At 41.2% G+C, this 19,816-nt stretch overlaps 2 protein-coding genes and 1 pseudogene across 6 annotated transcripts in view; 2 read left to right on the top strand and 1 right to left on the bottom strand.

The window, feature by feature from the left end:
• FLACC1 (flagellum associated containing coiled-coil domains 1) overlaps positions 1 to 6,626 on the top strand; it is a 41,948-nt gene extending 35,322 nt beyond the window's left edge. Inside the window, exons 13-16 of the mRNA XM_074399274.1 lie at positions 1,831 to 1,893; positions 4,592 to 4,681; positions 4,810 to 4,919; positions 5,607 to 6,626. Coding sequence (XP_074255375.1) covers positions 1,831 to 1,893; positions 4,592 to 4,681; positions 4,810 to 4,919; positions 5,607 to 5,757 — 414 coding nt within the window. The 3' untranslated portion in view covers positions 5,758 to 6,626. The remainder of the gene's footprint in view (positions 1 to 1,830; positions 1,894 to 4,591; positions 4,682 to 4,809; positions 4,920 to 5,606) is intronic.
• A 350-nt stretch (positions 6,627 to 6,976) lies between these two features.
• Positions 6,977 to 19,816, bottom strand: part of CASP8 (caspase 8) — a 59,393-nt gene continuing 46,553 nt past the window's right edge. For all 5 annotated transcript variants that reach the window (XM_010336438.3, XM_074399271.1, XM_074399273.1 and 2 more), the window contains 4 exons: positions 18,874 to 18,938; positions 16,806 to 16,947; positions 8,754 to 9,255; positions 6,977 to 7,614 (listed from right to left, as the gene is read on the bottom strand). In XM_010336438.3, coding sequence (XP_010334740.3) covers positions 7,479 to 7,614; positions 8,754 to 9,255; positions 16,806 to 16,947; positions 18,874 to 18,938 — 845 coding nt within the window. In that variant the 3' untranslated portion in view covers positions 6,977 to 7,478. The remainder of the gene's footprint in view (positions 7,615 to 8,753; positions 9,256 to 16,805; positions 16,948 to 18,873; positions 18,939 to 19,816) is intronic.
• On the top strand, positions 12,932 to 14,568 carry LOC104650991 (elongation factor 1-gamma-like; annotated as a pseudogene).

Raw genomic sequence — 19,816 nt, forward strand, 5'->3', positions numbered from 1 at the left:
AAGAGTTCTTAGAACAAAAATTACAATTAACTGGAAATTTAAAAATGCTAAACACACAGAAACTGAAATTCCTTATTTTGCCAAAATCCCATCTCTGAATATTCTTCTCATTCTTCACTGTAGCTGTATAGCTGTAGTGCTATTACTGGGCACTAGGGCAGATATAGGTTTAACTTTATAGGAACTTGCCAAACTATTTTCCAAAGTAGTTGTACCATTTTATTCTTGCATGTTAAATATATTGGAATTCTAGTTGCTCTACATCCTCCACAGCAATTAGTATTGCCAGTCTTTTAATTTTGGCCATTCCAGTGGGCATGCAGTGGTACTTCATTATGGCTTTAGTTTCCCTGATGACTAATTATGTTGGGCATTTTCTCCTGTGCTTGTTGCTCATTCATATATCTTCTTCCGTAAAGTACCTGTTCATCCTTTTCCCATTTGAAAAAGTAGAAGGTGCTTATATTTTTATTGTTGATATGTAGGAGTACTTTTTATGTTGTGGGTACATTTTTTTTGTCAGATATACATGTTATAAACATTATCTCTCAGCCTGTGGTTTGCCTATCCATTTTGTTAATGATATATTTCTATGTGCAAAAGTTTTAAAATTTGATGGAAGGCAATTATTATTTTTTTCTTTTGTAGTTACAGATTTTTGTGTCCTCTCTATGAAATCTTTGCCTATTCCAAGGTGACGAAGATACTCTATTTTTTAGAAGCTTTAAATTTTTAGCCTTTACGATTCTATGATCCATTTTAAATAATATTTGTATATGAAGTGAGGTACAAAAGTCATGGGTCATTTTTGTCTATGTGGATATTCAATTGTCTTGGCACCATTCTTTAAAAACACTTTCTTTTCCCCATTGAGTTGTTTCAGTGTCTGATACAGTTTGGATTTGTGCCCCTACCCAAATCTCTTGTCAAATTGTAATCCCCAGTGTTGGAGGAGGGGCCTGGTGGGAGATGATTGGATCATGGGGGCAGATTCTCCCCCTTTCTGTGTTTGTGATAGTGAGTGAGTTCTTGAAAGATCAGGTTGTTTAAAAGTATATACCACCTCCTGCTTCTCTCTCTTCCTCCTGTTCCAGTTGTATAAGACATGCCTCCTTCCTCTTTACCTTCTGCCATGATTGTAAGTTTCCTGAGGCCTCCCCACCCATGATTGCAGAACTGTGAGCCAATTAAAACTATTTTCATTATAAATTACCCAGTCTCTCAGGTAGTTCTTTATAGCAATGTGAAAACAGACTAATACAGTGTCTTTGTTGTTTTGGAGGAGAGAGGATTCTCCATTCTGTTTAATTTTACTATTTTTCTATACTTAGGTCAACAACACATTGTCTTAACCACTGAAGTCTGAAATCAGGTAGTAAAGGTTATCTAGGTTTGCTATTGTTTTTCAAGATGATTTTGCCTTTCCACATTCTTTGTATTTTTACATAAATGTTAGAACTAGCTTGTCAGTTTAGAATTAGCTTATCAAGGAAGCTTGCTGATATTTTGATTGGGATTTCATCGAATATAAAGATCAATCTGTGGTGAAATTAATTCTAAAGAGTATTGAATCTGTACACTGACATAAAAAAAGCTTTTAATGAAAATACAATTTCTTTTAATATTTGTCAGTGTGATAAAGTTGAACATAAGTAAGATTTTCATTAACTTCAACATGTCATGTCACTAGTTTATAGTGTGTGCTTCTTTATTGCAGGGTCTAAGATTTGGTAAATATTGTATTCCTGAATCCTAGACTGGCTTTCTTAACTCCCTAGAAGATGTGCCAGAACCACAGTGCTAACCTTTTCCAAATAAAATTGGTTTTAGGAGCTCTTGAAACAACATGAAAGTGACACCTTGCAATTAGAAAAGCTGAGAAAAACCAAAGAGGTAAGCTTTTTCATCCTTTCCTGTGGACTTTGTATATCACAAATACACCAGTAAAATAACAGGCTCTCAATATAATGGAATCAATGATAATTTCCCCAAAACCAATAAGAAATGGAAGACCTAAAGCTGAGTTTACTGGGTTCAATAAGTTAAAAATAATTTTTGAAATTATCTTTATTTTGAAATAAAGCCAGTGGTCTTTTTAAAGTCTAATTTGAACAAGTGTATCAGCAATATACTATGTGATCTTCAATGTTGAATGACTTTCATTTCTAGCAAGATTCAAACCACAAATGATCTTTGCATCATAAAACACCAAGTTTTTCCCTTTGAATTCCGGAAAGTATAAAACTGTCTCCTGTGGAACTGTCACCAAGCCTCTCCTTAAACTCGGAGTGTACCCCACACATGACAACTTCCTCAGGGACTCTATCCTGGGACAAATTAAGGCAGTCTGTAGGAGACAACTGAAGAGAAGCTGTTCAAACCCACAAGGTGATGTGTGATTCTTCCATCACTGAGAATTTGATTTGGATCCAGAATGGACATGTTTTAGAAAACATTAGTCATAATATCAGTCATTATAAAGGCATTATAAATGAATTCTATCTTAGAGCTCACACAGGGCTTCAGCATTATTGAAAGGTAAACATACTGTAGTGTCCTACACGTTCAAGAAATGGGCTTTGGAGGCAGGTATACCCAGTGTATTATAATAACTATTTTAATGAGCTTGTCTACTAATTCTGTCATTTGTGTTATGTCTGGATCTGTTTCTCTTCATTGATTTTTCTCCTCATTTATGGTCATATTTCCTTGTTTGCATACCTGGTAAGTTTGGCTTGGATGTCAGCCATTGTGATGTTTACCTTGTTGGGTGCTGAATATTTTCATATTCCTTTAGATATTCTTGAGCTTTGCCCTGGGATGCAGTTAAGTTGCTTGGAAACAATTTGATCTTTTTGAGCCTTGCTTTCTAAGCTTTGTTGGGCAGAATTAAAGCAGTTTGTAGTGTAGAACTAATTTTCCCCCACTATTGAGGTAATACCCTCTGAGTACTCAGCACCACACCCTCTGTACAAGAAGGATTTTCTACTCTGCCTGGTGGAACCACGAACTATTCCCAGCCCTGTGTTGGCCCTGGGGATTGTTCCACCTGCTTCTTGCTGGTGATTTCTTCCCCTAACCTCAGCTCTTTCGGTTTCTTCCCTCCATCACTTTACCCTAGAGGCACTCACCTCCTTGCTGTTTCCTTAACAGGCCAGGATGCTCCTACCTTGGGGTCTTTGATATTTTCTCTTCCTGAAAACTCTTTCCCAGATAGCCACATGACTAACTTCCTTTCGTCCTTCTGGGTTGAATTTTTCTGGTCTTTATTCAAATGCCACCTTCTCAGAAGCCACCCTATTTAAGGGTTCAGCTCCCTGCCCCGACATTTGCTTTTCTCCAAATGGGACACCACTGGAGGTTTTTGAGGAGGAGAATATCATTTGGGAAAATAACTGTGGCAGCAATGTGAAGAAGAATCTGAAGAGGTGAAATGATGGGAGGCAGGACCTGTTAGAAGGGTCAACTCCCATTTACACCTCAACCTCACTTCTGCTCCCATCCCAGCCATGGAAACTGCTCTGTTAAAATCACAAGTAACTTCAGAGTTGCCAAATCTGAGGAATGCTTCACCTTACTTGACATGAGCAGTATCAGGTGCAACTGATCACTCTCTCCTTGCAACGTTTCCCTCTCTTAGCTTTCATGGGCTTCTGGTGTTTCCTTCACCTCATACTATACTACCCCACCGACTACCAGTTTCCTCTATTTTTAATATCTTGCATTGGGGTGGCACATTAGTTGCAATAGATAAGCCAAGGTTGATGGTTTGTTGTTGGTTTTGTTTTTGTTTGTTTGTTTGTTTGTTTTGAGATGAGGTTTTGCCCTTGTTTCCCAGGCTGGAGTGCAACGGCACAATTGGCTCACCACAACCTCTGCCTCCCACGTTCAAGCTATTCTCCTGCCTTGGCCTCCTGAGTAGGTGGTATCACAGGCATGTGCCACCATACCTGGCTAACTTTGTATTTTTAGTAGAGATGGGGTTTCTCCATGTTGATCAGGCTGTCTCGAATTCCTGACCTCAGCCTCCCACAATGTTGGGATTACAGGTGTGAGCCACTGTGCCCGTCCAAGTGCATTCTTATTAACTAAAGTCCTAATGTAAACTATGGTTTACATTAGGGCTCTGTCTTTGTGTTGTACATTCTATAGTTTTGCCTATTACACTATGTCATGTATCCACCATTATAGTGTCATACAGAATAGTTTCACTGCTCTAAAAATGCGCTCTGCCCCACCTATTCATCCCTCCTTTTCCCTCTCAATCCCTGGAAACCACTAATCTTTTTTGTGTCTCTAGTTTTGCCTTTTCCAGAGTGTCGTATAGATTAGTAGGTATTTAATAAAGACTTGTTTAGTGAATGAATAACTGATTGCCATTGTAACCATTCACAGGAGCTCTAGTGAGGCTGAAGAGAAGGATATATATGGGTGAGACAGACAGGAGGTAGGACTGACAGGATGTGATTGACCACGAGTGATGCAGGAGTAGCTCAAGTTGCTCCCTTGCATTACAGTCCAGGTGCCCTGGAGAAGAGAATAGACAGACAGACATCGGCATGATGTCCTGAAACAACTTCTTCTTATGCAGGTCCTAGAGGAAGAACTGCAGGTGCAAGCTTTTGTCCTAGAGTCCCTTAACACAAACCTCCACTATACCCAGTTGGAACTCCAGAAAGAGGTGAGTCCCTGCTGGAGTGGGGGTGGGGGTTGGGGGAAGAACCCAGGTCTCCGCATAGCTCTGCCATATAGCTCTGCCCTGGATGGCTCTGGGTTGGGGAAGATACTATTAAAATGTATGTCTTTCAGAAAGCTACAGTGGGAAATCTGGAGAAAATGCTTCAGACCAAGCTTGCTGAAGCTGAAGAAAAGTATAAGTACACCATACAGATCCTGATGGAAGAGAACATTCATCTGAAGTGCGGCGGCTGCTGAAACAGACATGGCTGAGTTCTCTTTAGGAGTGGGAAGGAGTTTGAGTGAGAAGTGGGTTAGGAAGATAGAACAGGTGCTCCCTAATAATGTCAAGGCACGGGCGTTTTCCAGGAGGGAGGTATGTCACTCTAAGCCAGTGACACAAAGCCAGACAGTTCACTTGAGGTGGAGTGGTGATGTGTCTAGACTTCTCCCCTTCACCTATGTCCTTGTTTCTATGCAAAACAACACAGGAAACAGCACAGGAAATGTATCTGCCAGTTTCTGAGTTTGCTCAGTTCTATGATTGAGGGTGGTTTTTAAATCCATCTCCCCTGAGAGTTTGGTAGTCTTACCATTACGTGCAGCTGCTTCTGGTTCCTATGGAAATCTGCTTTGGATCAGAAGGTGTACTGTTACTTAAGCTGCATCTTAAATCATTCAAATAAATTTTGGTCAGTTTTTTAATACAGGAAAGTTATTTATTGCATTGATTCAGTAGAAAATTCCTTATATAGGACTTTAGTCACCTAAACACCCTACCTCGCTAAATTCAAAACCACTGTAAGTAATGAGTGAGAGACTGCCATGGTAAAGGAATGAAGGCACATTTCTCTCCCCGCCCCTCAAATATCCTATACCTTTTCTAGCTTTTGAGTTGATATTGATACATCTTTCCTTTCTTTTTACAGGCAAAAGATAATGTCTAAGAATGAAGAAATTTATGAAGGATGTTCTGGGAGATTGGCCTCTGTTTCTGTTTCTAAGGATGATTCTGACACTATGGAAGACGGTAACAAGAAAGGACAAGAATCACAAACAAAAAGCTGCTCTCAGGGTTGAAGATGGTAGGCACACCATTTCTGTAGGCCTAGGAAACTGCTGTGAGGGTTTTCTTGAGAAAATGCATCTAATGAGTTTAGTACTTGGGCAGCTCTGATTCTATTTTTGCTTTCTTCTGAGTGACTGAAAATGTTTGAATTCTCATCTGAATTTCACAGCTTATCATGAACACTTCATTGAAAAATGACGCTCTCTGTACCAAGAGCTGAGCTTTCTCTGAGTTGTGTACTATTTTTCTTCTACCCTTACGTATTTCATTAGAAAGAAACTGATTTGAAGGCCTTCTTCTTATTGAACGTGTACTATATTTGGGGCTGTACCTTTGTCCCCTGGGGCATTTAGGTCACAAAAAAAAAAGATTAGGTGTTGATTTTATTCTAAAACCTTTTTCTCTCATACCCAGGCACCCTACTTCCCTACCTCTCAATCATGTTCCTTAGCCTACGACTTAGGAAGAGTTTCTGATGATTCTTATCACCTTCTCTGGACCATCACCAGAATTCAGACACCCACAGGGCAGGCAACATAATTAAGTGAAGTAGGCTAGACATACGGAAAACAATTGCACGAGCACAGTGATTAGTGGCAACCCACAGCAGCCTCAGTAGAGGGGCTTGGGCAGGGCTGGGCACAGGGGGTGGGGAAGAGTGACCCACAGAGGGCTGTCCCATCTGAAGAAGGTGCTTCTCAGACGTTTGCCATGCAAGAGCAGGTCAATATTGTCAGATATTCTGATTTTTTTAAAGAAGGTATTCTGGTGTTTATGTGATAACTCCTAATTTTTAAACATTGACAACCTCAATGTGTGCTAATAGTGGGAGACTCAAGTAGAACATGTGTGTGGTCCAGATGTTTTCCACCTGTGAGATGCCATTGGCAAAAACCAAAACCAAACACAAAAAATCTCTGAGGAGCAGTAAGATCAAATTATACTTTATTCTATTAAAAAATGTTTTTGAAAAAAAGATTTTTAACTTTTAAAGATAATTTAATTCTAACAATTTAAACTAATCCAAGCAGAGATATTTTCTTATTCTTTTTTGTCTTTTATTTTCCAAGCAGTGATGAAAGAGCAAATGCAAATGCAAATGCGTGAAAAGACCAGAGCATTGCTAGCAAAAAGCAAATAGAGTTAGCTGAGCATGTACACATCACAAAAGCAATAAGAAGTCAAAAGTTAATTTGGGGACAGATTATTTAAAACATAAAATAATTTGAATTTTTAAAAGAGTTTAATCAAATTTTATTTTTAAAAAAAACATATTTTTTGAGGTGGGATCATGTTCTATCACCCAAGCTTGAGTACAGTGGTGAAAACATGGCTCACTGCAGCCTTGATCTCTAAGGCTCAGGTGATCCTCCCACCGCACCCTCCCAAAGTGCTGGGATTACACTTTATGTGTACTTTAATAGTGTTGGACAGTTTAAATGGAAAAAGAATTAAAGTTAATAGAATATTAACAGTGGACTTAATGTTGATAGGTAACAATTTGAACTATCAGCCCTCTATATTCATAGCTGGATTTTGTTGGCTTCTGATATTTATTGCCACCAGCTAAAACATTCTCAAAGCCTTAGGCAAAAGAGAAAGGAGACAATGTTATTGTTGTTAATATCCTATTAACTTTACCTCTTAAAAAAAGTGCAAAATAATTAATAAATTATGTAGCAAATCAGAAAATTAGTAAATAAACATAGTGTTATATATCTAAATAGTACCATCAGTCAGAAGAGAAAACAAGTTTTTTTCTTAGTGTGAAAGTAGGCTGCGGCATCTGCTTCCCCATGTTTTTCTTATCGTCTTTGTTGCTGACTTCATAGTTCACTTCAGTCAGGATGGTGAGAATATCATCGCCTCTGAAATACATCACATAACATTGTGACTATCTGTGGGGGAAAAGCAACTGATGAACTGTTTCCTCTGCTGTGCTCAGAGATAGTTCTATCGTTTTTTCTCTCAAAATATCAGTTATTTGATACAGTAAGTTGCTAAACCAAGACCTACTCCAGCTTTGCAGGTAAATGAGTTATCTCAGAGCTTAATAACTTCCTTCGGTTTATTCAGGAACTCTGTTGACCATCAGAAACCTCGGTGTCTGTATTAGAGTTGGTTTCTTTCTCTCCTGACCTGTGTGTATCTCACTCTTCTCCATGCTACTTGGCTCCCACAATTGCTTCAGTGCCCCCCAATATTCTCTGCCTCAAATTGACATTGCATCTGTGGATTCATCTTTGATGCAATTAAACTTAAGGCAACTGAAAGCAGAATGTCTCCTGCAGCCACTCCCAACTTCTCACCAGGATCTCTTAGTGTTTTTGTTTGGGCAACCTCTTCTTCTACCTTGGTAGCTAGCCCCAGAAACCTTGCAGGATTCATGATCTAAGTCACAAAATCTAAGTTAGATTCATGATCTGAGTTATGGGAAATTCTCACTCTTCATATACTCAAAACACGAAATACAGGGCTAGAAGGAATGTGCTACTTATCTCCCACAATGAACGAAGAGGTTTTGAGAACGGTTTGCTATTATAGAACTTTTGACAGAGTTGGAGGATGTTAAACATTGAAGTGGGTGACTGCCTTCTTGGAAGATTCCCAAAACTAGTTGAATTGGCTCAGTCGTGTTTTGGCCTAATGACAGAGAGCTGGACTATATGACTACCGTCCTTTCCTGCTCTGTGATACCCTGATTGTCCTTTGAGGTACTGAATAAAGGAATAAAGCATCTCAGCTTGTCCATCTATAAACTAAGGATGTTAGCAATTGCCACTCTCCCCCTTTGCAACTGACCTGGGAAGTACACCTATGTGATCCACAGCTAGATATTTAGAGATGAATGGAAACCACTTCCCTTGGACAGTTCTCTGATCTGTTAATGTTATCTAAACCATTAAGCATTTTCTACTAGGCTCTGAATATGAGTAGATGGTAGTGGTGATGGAGTAAGTGGGGAAGGCAGTGTAACAGTGAGGAGGGCTGGGTAGGCAAAACTTACCGAGGACATCGTTCTCTCAGGCTCTGGCAAAGTGACTGGATATACCAGGTTCCCTCCACAGGGTTTCGGTAGGAAACACAGTTATTCACAGTGGCCATCCCCAGTAGAAAGTCAGCCTCATCTGGGATGTATCTCGTCTGAGGTGATGATAAGTCCATTTCCAAATAAGGTTGCTTCTCTGAATCAGTCTCAACAGGTATACCTTTCTGGTAGTTATCCCCCTGACAAGCCTGAATAAAAAACACTTTCGGTTTTCCAGCAAGGGAAGGGCACTTCAAACCAGTGAACTGAGATGTCAGCTCATATATGGGGGCCTCACGTCCATCTGTGCCGTAGATGATGCCCTTGTCTCCATGGGAGAGGATACAGCAGATGAAGCAGTCCTTGTTACTGTGGTCCATGCGTTGGTAGATTTGCAAAATCTCATAGATTCTCTCTGCTGTGCAGTCATTGTAGGGCTTGATCTCAAAATGAAGCTCTTTAAAGGTCTTGCTCAAAGCCTCTGAAAAGTGAAATTTGAAAAGACATGTTATACCACAGTAATTCACAGACCAGAGCTGGAGAGCACATTTTGAACCAGAAATGCAAGAGCAAAACCCTCTGTATTAGTAGCTGGATTCTGTAGGCTTCTAATATTTATTGGCACCAGCTAAAAACATTCTCAAACCCAGAGGCAAATGAGAAAGGAGAGAGTGTTGGTCTGTTTTCTCTACTAAACCAGTTTACAGGATGGGTAGGCCATCATTTAGGGTTACTACTGAACTAATTTTTAAAATGACTGTATTATTTATATAATCAGAAAAAAATAATTTTCGAATAAAAGATCCAACTTATTTTATCACTATTCTCAAAGTTATATTTAGTGAAATAAAAGATATGAATTGAAAATAAAATGGAACTAAAAGACCTTTTACAAAAAGTTATCCCCTCTCTATCCCTCCCTATTACCTAGTCATATTCCATGAAGGCAACCACTTTCAGTTTTTAACCACTTTTTTTTTCACATTAACCTCCATTTTGTAATGAATTTGGGTACCCCGCTCATTACTTATTTACAAATTTTAAACTTTCGCATTGAGTTTTTATCATGGAGAATAAGCATTTGGTGCTCCTACACAATTATTTACAATCTTTGGTTGAATCCATGGTAATATTTTAATTTTCTATTTCTTTAGACAAGGTCTCACTCTGTCACCCAGGCTGGAGTCCAGTGGCATAATCTCAGCTCACTGCAACCTCTACCTCCTGGGTTCAAGCAATTCTCCTGCCTCAGCCTTCTGAGTAGCTGGGACTACAGGCACGCGCCATCACACCCTGCTAATTTTTGTATTTTTAGTAGAGATGGGGTTTTGCCATGTTGGCCAGGCTGGTCTTAACTCCTAGCCTCAAGTGATCTGCCCACGTTGGCCTCAAAAAGCGCCGGGATTGTAGGCACAAGCCACCACCTCCAGCCCATAGTAATATTTCTATTTTTAAGTAATATTTCTATTATTAAGATGATGTAAACGTAATGTTATTTCATCATGTTTCCTTTCTTATTAACTTTTTTGCCCTTCCTGGAAGTAGTAATTGTCTTATTTTTTCATCTGCTTTGTTTCCTATATGCTTAACATTATTTTTTCTCCAAATGCTCTAATGGATCTGGTCAAAATCTTTCAACATTTTCAGGCTATTTGTCTGACTCATTTTTATTTCTTCCTGGAAAACTTCCCATCCAGAGCACTGCATCATTCTGCTGTAATACCAACTGGCTGCTCCACAGGCCAGATGAATGTCTCTTGTCCTGGGACATCTCTCTGTCGCTTCCTTGGTAGATTCCCTGTTTCCTCCATCTATGACTTCCCCTTTCTTATTAGTTTCCTTTACTGGAGCATAACCACTAGTGCATGCAGAGTAAATTTTTCGAGCCCCTGTATGAGTCTTTAATTCTGCATTCATACTTCTAAACAGTTTACCTAGACATAAGAGCTCTATTTCCAAAAGCATTTTGGAAATAGGCACACACCACCACTCTTCTGAAACTTGGAAATACAACTCTATGTTCTATTTCCATTTATGACTTCCTCTTTCTTATTAGTTTCCTTTGCTGGAACATAACCACCAGGGCATGAAGAGTACATTTTTCAGCCTTTGTATGAGTCCTTACCTCTACTTTCATACTTTTAAACAGTTTACCTAGACATAGAGTTCTATTTCCAAAAGCATTTTTCCTTAGAATTCCAAAGGCCGAAGGCCTTTCTTCACAATCTTTTAGTTTTCAGTGTTGCTAGAGAGAAGACCTTTTCATTCCTGATACTTTATATTTATAATTTGGCTTACTCTTTTCTCTTTCCAGAAGCTCCGAGGGTATGATATGTTTGGAAGTGATTCTTAATCCATTATACCCTTTCAATCTGGAGATTGCATCATTTAGTTCTTGGAAAGTTCCATTTCCCCCATTTTCTCTGTCTTTCTTTTTGGGACTCTTATTGTCAAAAATTGGACATCCTTGATTTAGCTTCAAATTTTTTATCTTTTGCTCATATTTTCTATTGTTGTCTTTTTATCTTACTCTCTGAGACTGTATCTTTCATTGTTAAGGAGTCTTTCTTGTTCTGTCCCTTTTTCATAACATCTTGTTCTCTTACGGACTTTTACTCTCTAAGAATACTAAATACCAATATTAAACACTAAAAAAGATCGCTTTTTTCTCAACATTATCTTTGTTTGATTCATATTCTGTTTCATATTTTTTTTTCTTGTTTGAATTGCCTCTCTTTTTATTTGTTTACTTATTTTGAGACAGAGTCCACTGTCACCCAGGCTAGAGCACAGTGGCATGATCTCAGCTCACTGCAACCTCCACCTCTGCAGTTCAAGTGATTCTCCTTCCTCATCCTCCATAGTAGCTGGGATTACAAGCGCCTGCCACCACACCCAGCTAATTTTTGTATTTTTAGTAGAGACAGGGTTTCACCATGTTAGCCAGGCTGGTCTTGAACTCCTGACCTCAGGTGATTCATCTGCCTCAGCCTCCCAAAGCGCTGGGATTTACAGGTATGAGCCACTGCACCCAGCACCCAGCTGCCTCTCTTTTGTACTAGAGGCTTTCTTCAAATGCCTGCTGACCTTCGGTTGTCCATTCACAAATTGACTAGTCCAAAAGTTGACTGAAAGCTCTGTGTTTGCGGATGTGGTTTGTTCACTAATGGACTTCATAGCAGGATGATTGGTTGGGGACCTGATTACTTTGTTAGGAAACCCCCAGATGTGATTATCTTGCCTTTCCACTGAGTCCAGGTTGGCAGGTGCACTATGAGTCATACACATGGCGGAAACTGGATCCTGGCAGAGAGGAGACTCAGACGCTGGTTCGAAAGTACTTTTCCTGGGAGGGGGCCTTCCAACATGTGGGCAAAGCCTTCAGTCAGGACAAATCTTCAAGCGAATGTCTCTTGCCATCACCTAACTGCCTGCACCTGCTCTTCAGGGAGATGGGGGTCATTTATCTAGAGCTTTCAGCTTCTCCAGAGGTAACTCTGTATTTGCTACCAGTGTTCTTGGAACCAAGTTGGTTTAGAGATCTGACTCCATGCCACCAGTAGGTTTTCTTCAATCTCTCTGTGTTCAGTAAAATGTTTCATGGCTTCCTTTGCTGGGCCTGGTACACCCAAGTGTAGAGCCTCTCTGGTTCAATGCTATGAGAAAAACTTCCTATTCCTTATGACAGTAGAATAAGAATACATGCTGGCTCTATGATTAGGGGTTTGAATCTGAGGATTATATAGGCTTTCAAAGAATTGTCCAGTTTCTGCTCATTGCCTCACCTACACTTAGTTCCTCCAGTTGCTGATTTTTTCCAGGATTCTGTGGGGTAAATAGGCTTGCCTCTTTTCTGTGTTCCCCTCTGTAATCAGTTAGGTTGTAGCTTTCTCTGTTAAGTCAACTACCTCTACTCTTTTTTTTTTTAACTCCCCCAAATTGTTGTAAACCTTTAATTAGCTATTGTCTCCATTCCTGTTCCTTGATCCTTGTTGGATTATTCCTTTTTTATTCCTTCTCCAGCATTTTGTCCCTTTCAGCACATCAGAGCTGAACATAAGCCATCAGTCAAAATACAGTCTCACCTCTCTTCTCTGCCCAGCGGCTTACTTTGTGACAGCACAGAGAACCCCACCCCCTTTCTCTGTGGAACCACCATGGTGGCTGAGACCCTCAACACATGTTCTGAAAACTGGAGGGCCTTCAAGGCCCTCATCGCTGCTCAGTACAGCAGGGCTCAGGTCTGCGTGCTCTCCACACCACACCATTCCACTTTGGCCAAACCAACCGCACCCCGGAATCTCTCCGTAAATTTCCTGCCAGCAAGTTTCCAGCATTTGAGGGTGATAATGGATTCTGTGGGTTTGAGAGCAATGCCATTGTGTACTATGTGAGCAATGGGGAGCTTCGGGGAGGTACTCCAGAGGCAGCAGCCCAGGTGGCGCAGTGGGTGAGCTTTGCTGATAGCGATATAATGCCCCAAGCCGGCACCTGGGTGTTCCCCACCTTGGCCACCATGCACCATAACAGGCCACTAAGAATGCAAAGGAAGAAGTGAGATGAATTCTGGGGCTGCTGGATGCTCACTTGAAGACGAGCACTTTTCCGGTAGGTGAACAAGCGACACTGGCTGACATCACAGTTGTCTGCACCCTGTTGTGGCTCTATAAGCAGGTCCTAGAGGCTTCTTTCTGCCAGGCCTTTCCCAGTACCAACTGCTGGTTCCTCACCTGCATTAACTAACCCCAGTTCAGGCTGTCTTGGGGGAAGTGAAATTGTGTGAGAAGATGTCCCAGTTTGATGCTAAAGAGTTTGCAGAGAGCCAACCTAAAAAGGAAAAAGAGGGGCTCACAGGAAGAGAAGCAGAAGCCCCAGGCTGAGCAGAAGGAGGAGAAAAAGGCGGCTGCCCCAGCTCCTGAGGAGGAGATGAATGAACGTGAGCAGGCGCTGGCTGCCGAGCCTAAGGCCAAGGAACCCTTCGCTCACCTGCCCAAGAGTACCTTAGTGCTGGATGAATTTTAGTGCGAGTACTCCAATGAGGACACACTTTCTGTGGCACTGCCATATTTCTGGGAGCACTTTGTGGTTTTGTTTTTTTTTGTTTGTTTGATTTTTTTGAGACAGAGTCTTGCTCTGTTGCCCAGGCTGGAGTGCAGTGGCGCAATCTCGGCTCACTGCAACCTCTGCCTCCCAGTTTCAAGTGATTCTCCTGCCTCAGCCTCCCAAGTAGCTGGGATTTCAGGCACCAGCCACCACACCCAGCTAATTTTTTGTATTTTTTTTTTTTTTTTTTTAAGTAGAGACAGGGGTTCATGTTAGCCAGGATGGTCTCGATCTCCTGACCTCATGATCCACCCACCTCGGCCTCCCAAAGTGCTGGGATTACAGGCATGAGCCACCACACCCGGCCTTTGGGAGCACTTTGGTAAGGACGGCTGGTCCCTGTGGTACTCAGAGTCTCGCTTCCCTGAAGAACTCACTCAGACCTTCGTGAGCTGCAATCTCATCACTGGACTGTTCCAGCAGCTAGACAAACAGGAAGAACGCCTCCGCCAGTGTCATCCTCTCTGGAACCAACAATGGCAGCCCCATTTCTGGAGTCTGGGTCTTCCGAGGCCAGGAGCTTGCCTTTCCACTGAGCCCAGGTTGGCAGGTGGACTACGAGTCATACACATGGCGGAAACTGGATCCTGGCAGCGAGGAGACCCAGACGCTGGTTCGAGAGTACTTTTCCTGGGAGGGGGCCTTTCAGCAAGTGGGCAAAGCCTTCAATCAGGGCAAGATCTTCAAGTGAATGTCTCTTGCCATCACCTAGCTGCCTGCACCTGCTCTTCAGGGAGATGGTGGTCATTAAAAGAAAGCTGAACATTGGGGAAAAGAAAGTCTGTAATGCCAGCACTTTGGAAGGCCAAGGCAGGTGGATCACCTGAGGTCACGAGTTCAACACCAGCCTCACCAACATGATAAAACCTCATCTCTACTAAAAATACGATTAACCAGGTGTGGTGGCACATGCTTGTAATCCCAGCTACTTGGGAGGCTGAGGCAAGAGAATCACTTGAACCTGGGAACCGGAGGTATCAGTGAGCAGAGATCATGCCATTGCATTCCAGCCTGGGCAACAGAGACTCTGTCTCAAACAAACAAACAAACACTCTAGGATTAGGAATAGAAAAAGACAACTGAAATGCAGTAGGTCCTTGCTGATTTGGAAGCACTTTGGTAAGACAAATACAGTATGTTGGTTCTGTGGAAAAATTCTGATCCTTTGGAAATGTGGGATGTTGAAAAAAATGACTCTAAAGCAAGTCTCAAGGCACTGCAGCAGGACAGAAGGGAGTATCTCAGGAGAAACGACTTCTGCAGCTGCGTCTCCTACTTTTACTTATCCAGCATAAAATATAAGAACAGGAAGAGAAAAAGCAGGACACACAGACTCGAATGCCTACCAGAGACTAGTCAATCATAAGCCAGTTATAAACTGCCAGAAATAGGATCAAATGTTATTTTAGTATAAATGTTTTAATATTAAAAGAATACAAATCAAGGGCCCGAAATGTTTTCTTTTCAGTACCAAGCACAAAATGACAAATGATGTAATCAATGGACTTAATCTCTGTGGCTTTTTAAAGCCTTAGATTTGCTTCAATAAACACATCAAATGTTAACAGGGGCCACGTGCAGTGGCTCACACCTGTAATCCCAGCACTTTGGGAAGCCGAGGCTGGCGGATCACTTGAGATATGGAGTTCAAGACCAGCCTGGACAATAAGGCAAAAACCCATCTCTACTAAAAATACAAAAATTAGCCAAGTGTGGTGATGTGTGCCTGTAGTCCCAGCTACTTGGGAGGCTGAGACAGGAGAATCACTTGAATTGGGGAGGCAGAGGCTGCAGTGAGCCAAGATGGCACCACTGCACTCCAGCCTGGGCAACAGAGTGAGACTTTGTCTCAAAAAAAAAAAAAAAGTTAATATGGACCATTACAGAGCCCTGATGAGTGTAATCAGTCATTTTATAATGAGTATAATCATTAATTTTCTAAACTTACCTCCATTTGCAAAACAAATCAATAATTGATGTTATGCCTCATGAACACTATTTTCAAAAGTTCTTTATCAGGCCAAGCATGGTGGCTCATGCCTGTAATCCTGGCACTTTGGGAGGCCGAGGCAGGTGGATCACCTGAGATTGGGAGTTCAAGACCATCCTGACCAATATGGAGAAACCCTGTCTCTACTAAAAATACAAAATTAACTGGGCATGGTGGCACATGCCTGTAGTCCTAGCTACTCAGGAGGCTGAGGCAGTAGAATGGCTTGAACCCAGGAGGCATAGATTGCAGTGAGCCAAGATCGTGCCACTGCATTCCAGCCTGGGCAACAAGAGTGAACTCCATCTCAAATAAAAACGAGTTCTTTGGTAAAATCAAAATTATTAATATCTCAATGTTTGTGTTGGGTGATTTTTATTTTTTGTGTTTTAGTCACTTGTTATATTCACATACAACAAACTTTTTTCATTTAACTTGTAAGTTCTTGATCTTAGCTTAAATAGGCTGAGCAAAAGATTTGTTAGCCAGTTTAATATTTAATACTTGAAAATGCTGCTTCTGTTAAGAACCCACAATTTCTGCTGCACTTAACAGCCCAATGTGTAAAAATGCAGCCTCTATAAGAGCCTTGAAACCTGGGCAATTTAGTCACCTAATGCATTCTACAGAAGCACTATTCATTTAGCTGAATTAAAAACAAAGCTTAATCTTGCTTTTCATTATGTCTTTTAGTAAGATTTGATATTTTATATTTATACATACATTGCTTTTACTTAAAAAAAATTAATTTTTTTAAAAAAGCAGGAAACTAACAAATATGTAAAAATGTTCTTCACCTCCACAGGGAAATATGTTTAAATCCATTTTCTTGAAACATGCCCTTTTGGTATAGCTATTGTTCTCTCCCTTTTGATTTAAAAAAAAAAAAAAAATAGGCATAAGAAAATGTTCACTTTTCTCTTAGGGTTCTACCATACCTGCATCCAGGTGTGTTCCATTCCTGTCCTTAATGCGGTGGTGTTTGGGCACTTCCTCCCGTGCTTTGCGAAAATCATGATTGTTGATGATCAGACAATATCCCCGAGGTTTGCTTTTCATTTGGTAAACTTTGTCCGAAGTCTGGAGAACAAAAACCCATTCAAGAGCTGACTCTGTGGGTCAAACACTACAGATGAAAACAAACAACTCCCTAATAAGAGGTTAGCTAACTAATAAGCCAGCTTACTTACTAGCTTACTAGTAAGCCAGATGAAGAAGCAAGTTTGCTTTCCATTGCTCCACCCCAACTTGGGGTCGTTTCCTTGAAGAACTAGTTTCTACCTATTTCCTTCACACAGGACCCCACAAACTTCTGCCCTATAGTTGTAAAGTCAGTGTCCCAATACCTGGGCCTCCTGAGCACTTTGCACATGTTAATATTGTTGTCGTCATATTGTATTATTGTGTGTTCTCATCTCTGCTTCCCATACTATACGGAAGACTCCTTGAAGTCAGTAACTTCTGTGCCAGGCATCATGGAATATTAACTTGTGAGAGCTCAATCAGGAGTTACTGAAGGAATGAGTGTCTTTGGGCTGCCCCCACGCCATGACCTTGTGATTCTCTTGCCTGTCTACTGAACTCATCTGTGCTTCCTGGCTAACAGCTGAGGGTCTCCCATTCATGCATTGCACAGTGCGGTCCCAGGATTTTAAAGCTGATGGCTTAACCGAGCTCTCAGGACCACAGTGGCTGCTGGGGAGAGATGGGCTGCTCAGGCAGGTCCTGGCTACACTGTAGGTTATAATATCCAAACTGTAGTACCTGACAGTACCTGCCAGGGATGGCCCTGTGTCCTACTCATTCTCCTAGGGCTGTTTCAGTGCTGAGACACTCAGCATTTAGTTGGAGGTCTGCAAAGCCCTCTGAGGTAGAGAAAAGGGCTCCAGGCTAGGAAGCCCAATTCCTGGTTCTACTTCACTTTATGACTTTGGGCAAGTAACCTGATATCTTAGTATGTTAACTCTAAGATATTAAATATTTGATTCAGTTTGCACCAATTATGTTAAGTATTTACTATTTGCTATTAAGTGTGCTAAGTATTTATTAAGCATATTAAGTGTATTTACTGAGATATTAAGACACTAAGATTTGGCCAGGAACGGTGGCTAGCACCTATAATCCCAGACTTTGGGAGGCCAAGGCAGGAGGATTGCTTGAGGCCAGGAGTTCAAGACCTGGCTTAGCAACGTAGCAAGACCCCTGTCTCAATAAAACATTAAAAAAGAAAAAAAAATACTAAGATATTAAGACAGTGTTTTTAGCTGTTCAGTGGGGACAATGCTTGTAGTGTGCGATACTGCTTAGAAAGTACCACATTACTTCGATTAATCCTTGACTTTCAGATGAAAGAGGCCTGGTAATTTTCTCAGGAGCCCACACCAGTGAATAATCTCTCTCAAGCCTAATTCAGATATTCAGGATTTCCTCTTCCTTCTGCCATGAGGAGGAGTAAATGGGCTAATAAGTCAGGATGCGTTTGGTAGATTGTTGGTTACATAAAGAGAAGTTATTATGCCTGAAGAGGACATGCTTCTGCTGGTTCACTGAGATGAAAACATAGAGATGGCTAGATTATGAGAGTTGGCTGCTTACACCTAATCACAAAGGAGAAGCATTTTTGAAATGTTAACTAAAGGAAAAGGCTTTGCTTTTTCCAGTCCTGCTAGACACCTTTCTACAAACCCCTCCCTCATCCAGGCTGACATAGCTGCTAGAAGATTTAGTAGGAAGGAGCCTTCCCACCCCCTCAAACCTCCAACTATGCCAGTATCTTCATCTTGGGTCTTCAAATAAAATTCAAATGCATAGAAAACTAAAGGGGTCACATTATAAAAATTATGTCATATTTTTAACTTTTTTTGTGAATTTTTTCTACAGTTCTCAAAATTTTCAATAAGCTTCTGCCCCTTATTGGTTTATCTGGCAACTTTAAAAAAAGCTAACAAATTCGATAACTAGAATCTGTAATATAAAAAGAAAAAGGATTTGGAGGTTTCCATCTACCTGTGATTCACTATCCTGTTCTCTTGGAGAGTCCGAGATTGCCATTACCCCAAACAACTCCTCCCCTGCAAACAACAAAGAGACACATCTAGAATGAGACATTGAGAATGAAATATGCAGCGCCTAGGACAACATAAGGTCTTTTTTCTTTTTTTGAGGTGGGGTCTTTTTTTTTTTTTTTTTTTTTTTTGATACAGAATATTGCTCTGTCGCCAGCTGGAGTGCAGTGGAGAAATCTCGGCTCACTGCAACCTCTGCCTCCCAAGTTCAAACAGTTCTCCTGCCTCAGCCTCCCAAGTAACTGGGACTACAGGCACACACCACCATACCCAGCTAATTTTTGTATTTTTAGTAAAGATGGGGTTTCACCACGTTGGCCAGGATGGTCTCCATCTCTTGACCTCGTAATCCATCCACCTCAGCTTCCCAAAGTGCTAGGATTACAGGTGTGAGCCTGGCCAACATAAGGTCTTTATTAAGATGAAAAATCAAGCCAGGCACGGTGGCTCACACCTGTAATCTCAGGACTTTGGGAGGCCAAGGCAGGCAGATCACTTGAGGTCAGGAATTTGAGACCAGCCTGGCCAAAATGGCTTGTCTCTACTAAAAATACAAAAGAAAATTCACTGGGCATGGTGGCAGGCACCTGTAGTCCCAGCTACTCAGGAAGTTGAGGCAGGAGAATGACTTGAACTCAGGAGGCAGAGGTTGCAGTGAGCTGAGATCACGCCACTGCACTCCAGCCTGGGCAACAGAGTGAGACTCTGTCTCATATAAATGAAATGAAATGAAAATTCACAGACTGTCTTGAATAGAATCTTTCAACCCAGAGAGATTCTGCAAGCAGGGCAATTAGCATGCTTCTGGAAACACAAGATCAAGTTGTCCCATCACCAAAGACAAAAGCATACCAAGAATGCCATAATTTTATATTTCTCCACGT

Source organism: Saimiri boliviensis, chromosome 5, assembly GCF_048565385.1.
Source record: "Saimiri boliviensis isolate mSaiBol1 chromosome 5, mSaiBol1.pri, whole genome shotgun sequence".
Taxonomy (NCBI): domain Eukaryota; kingdom Metazoa; phylum Chordata; class Mammalia; order Primates; family Cebidae; genus Saimiri; species Saimiri boliviensis.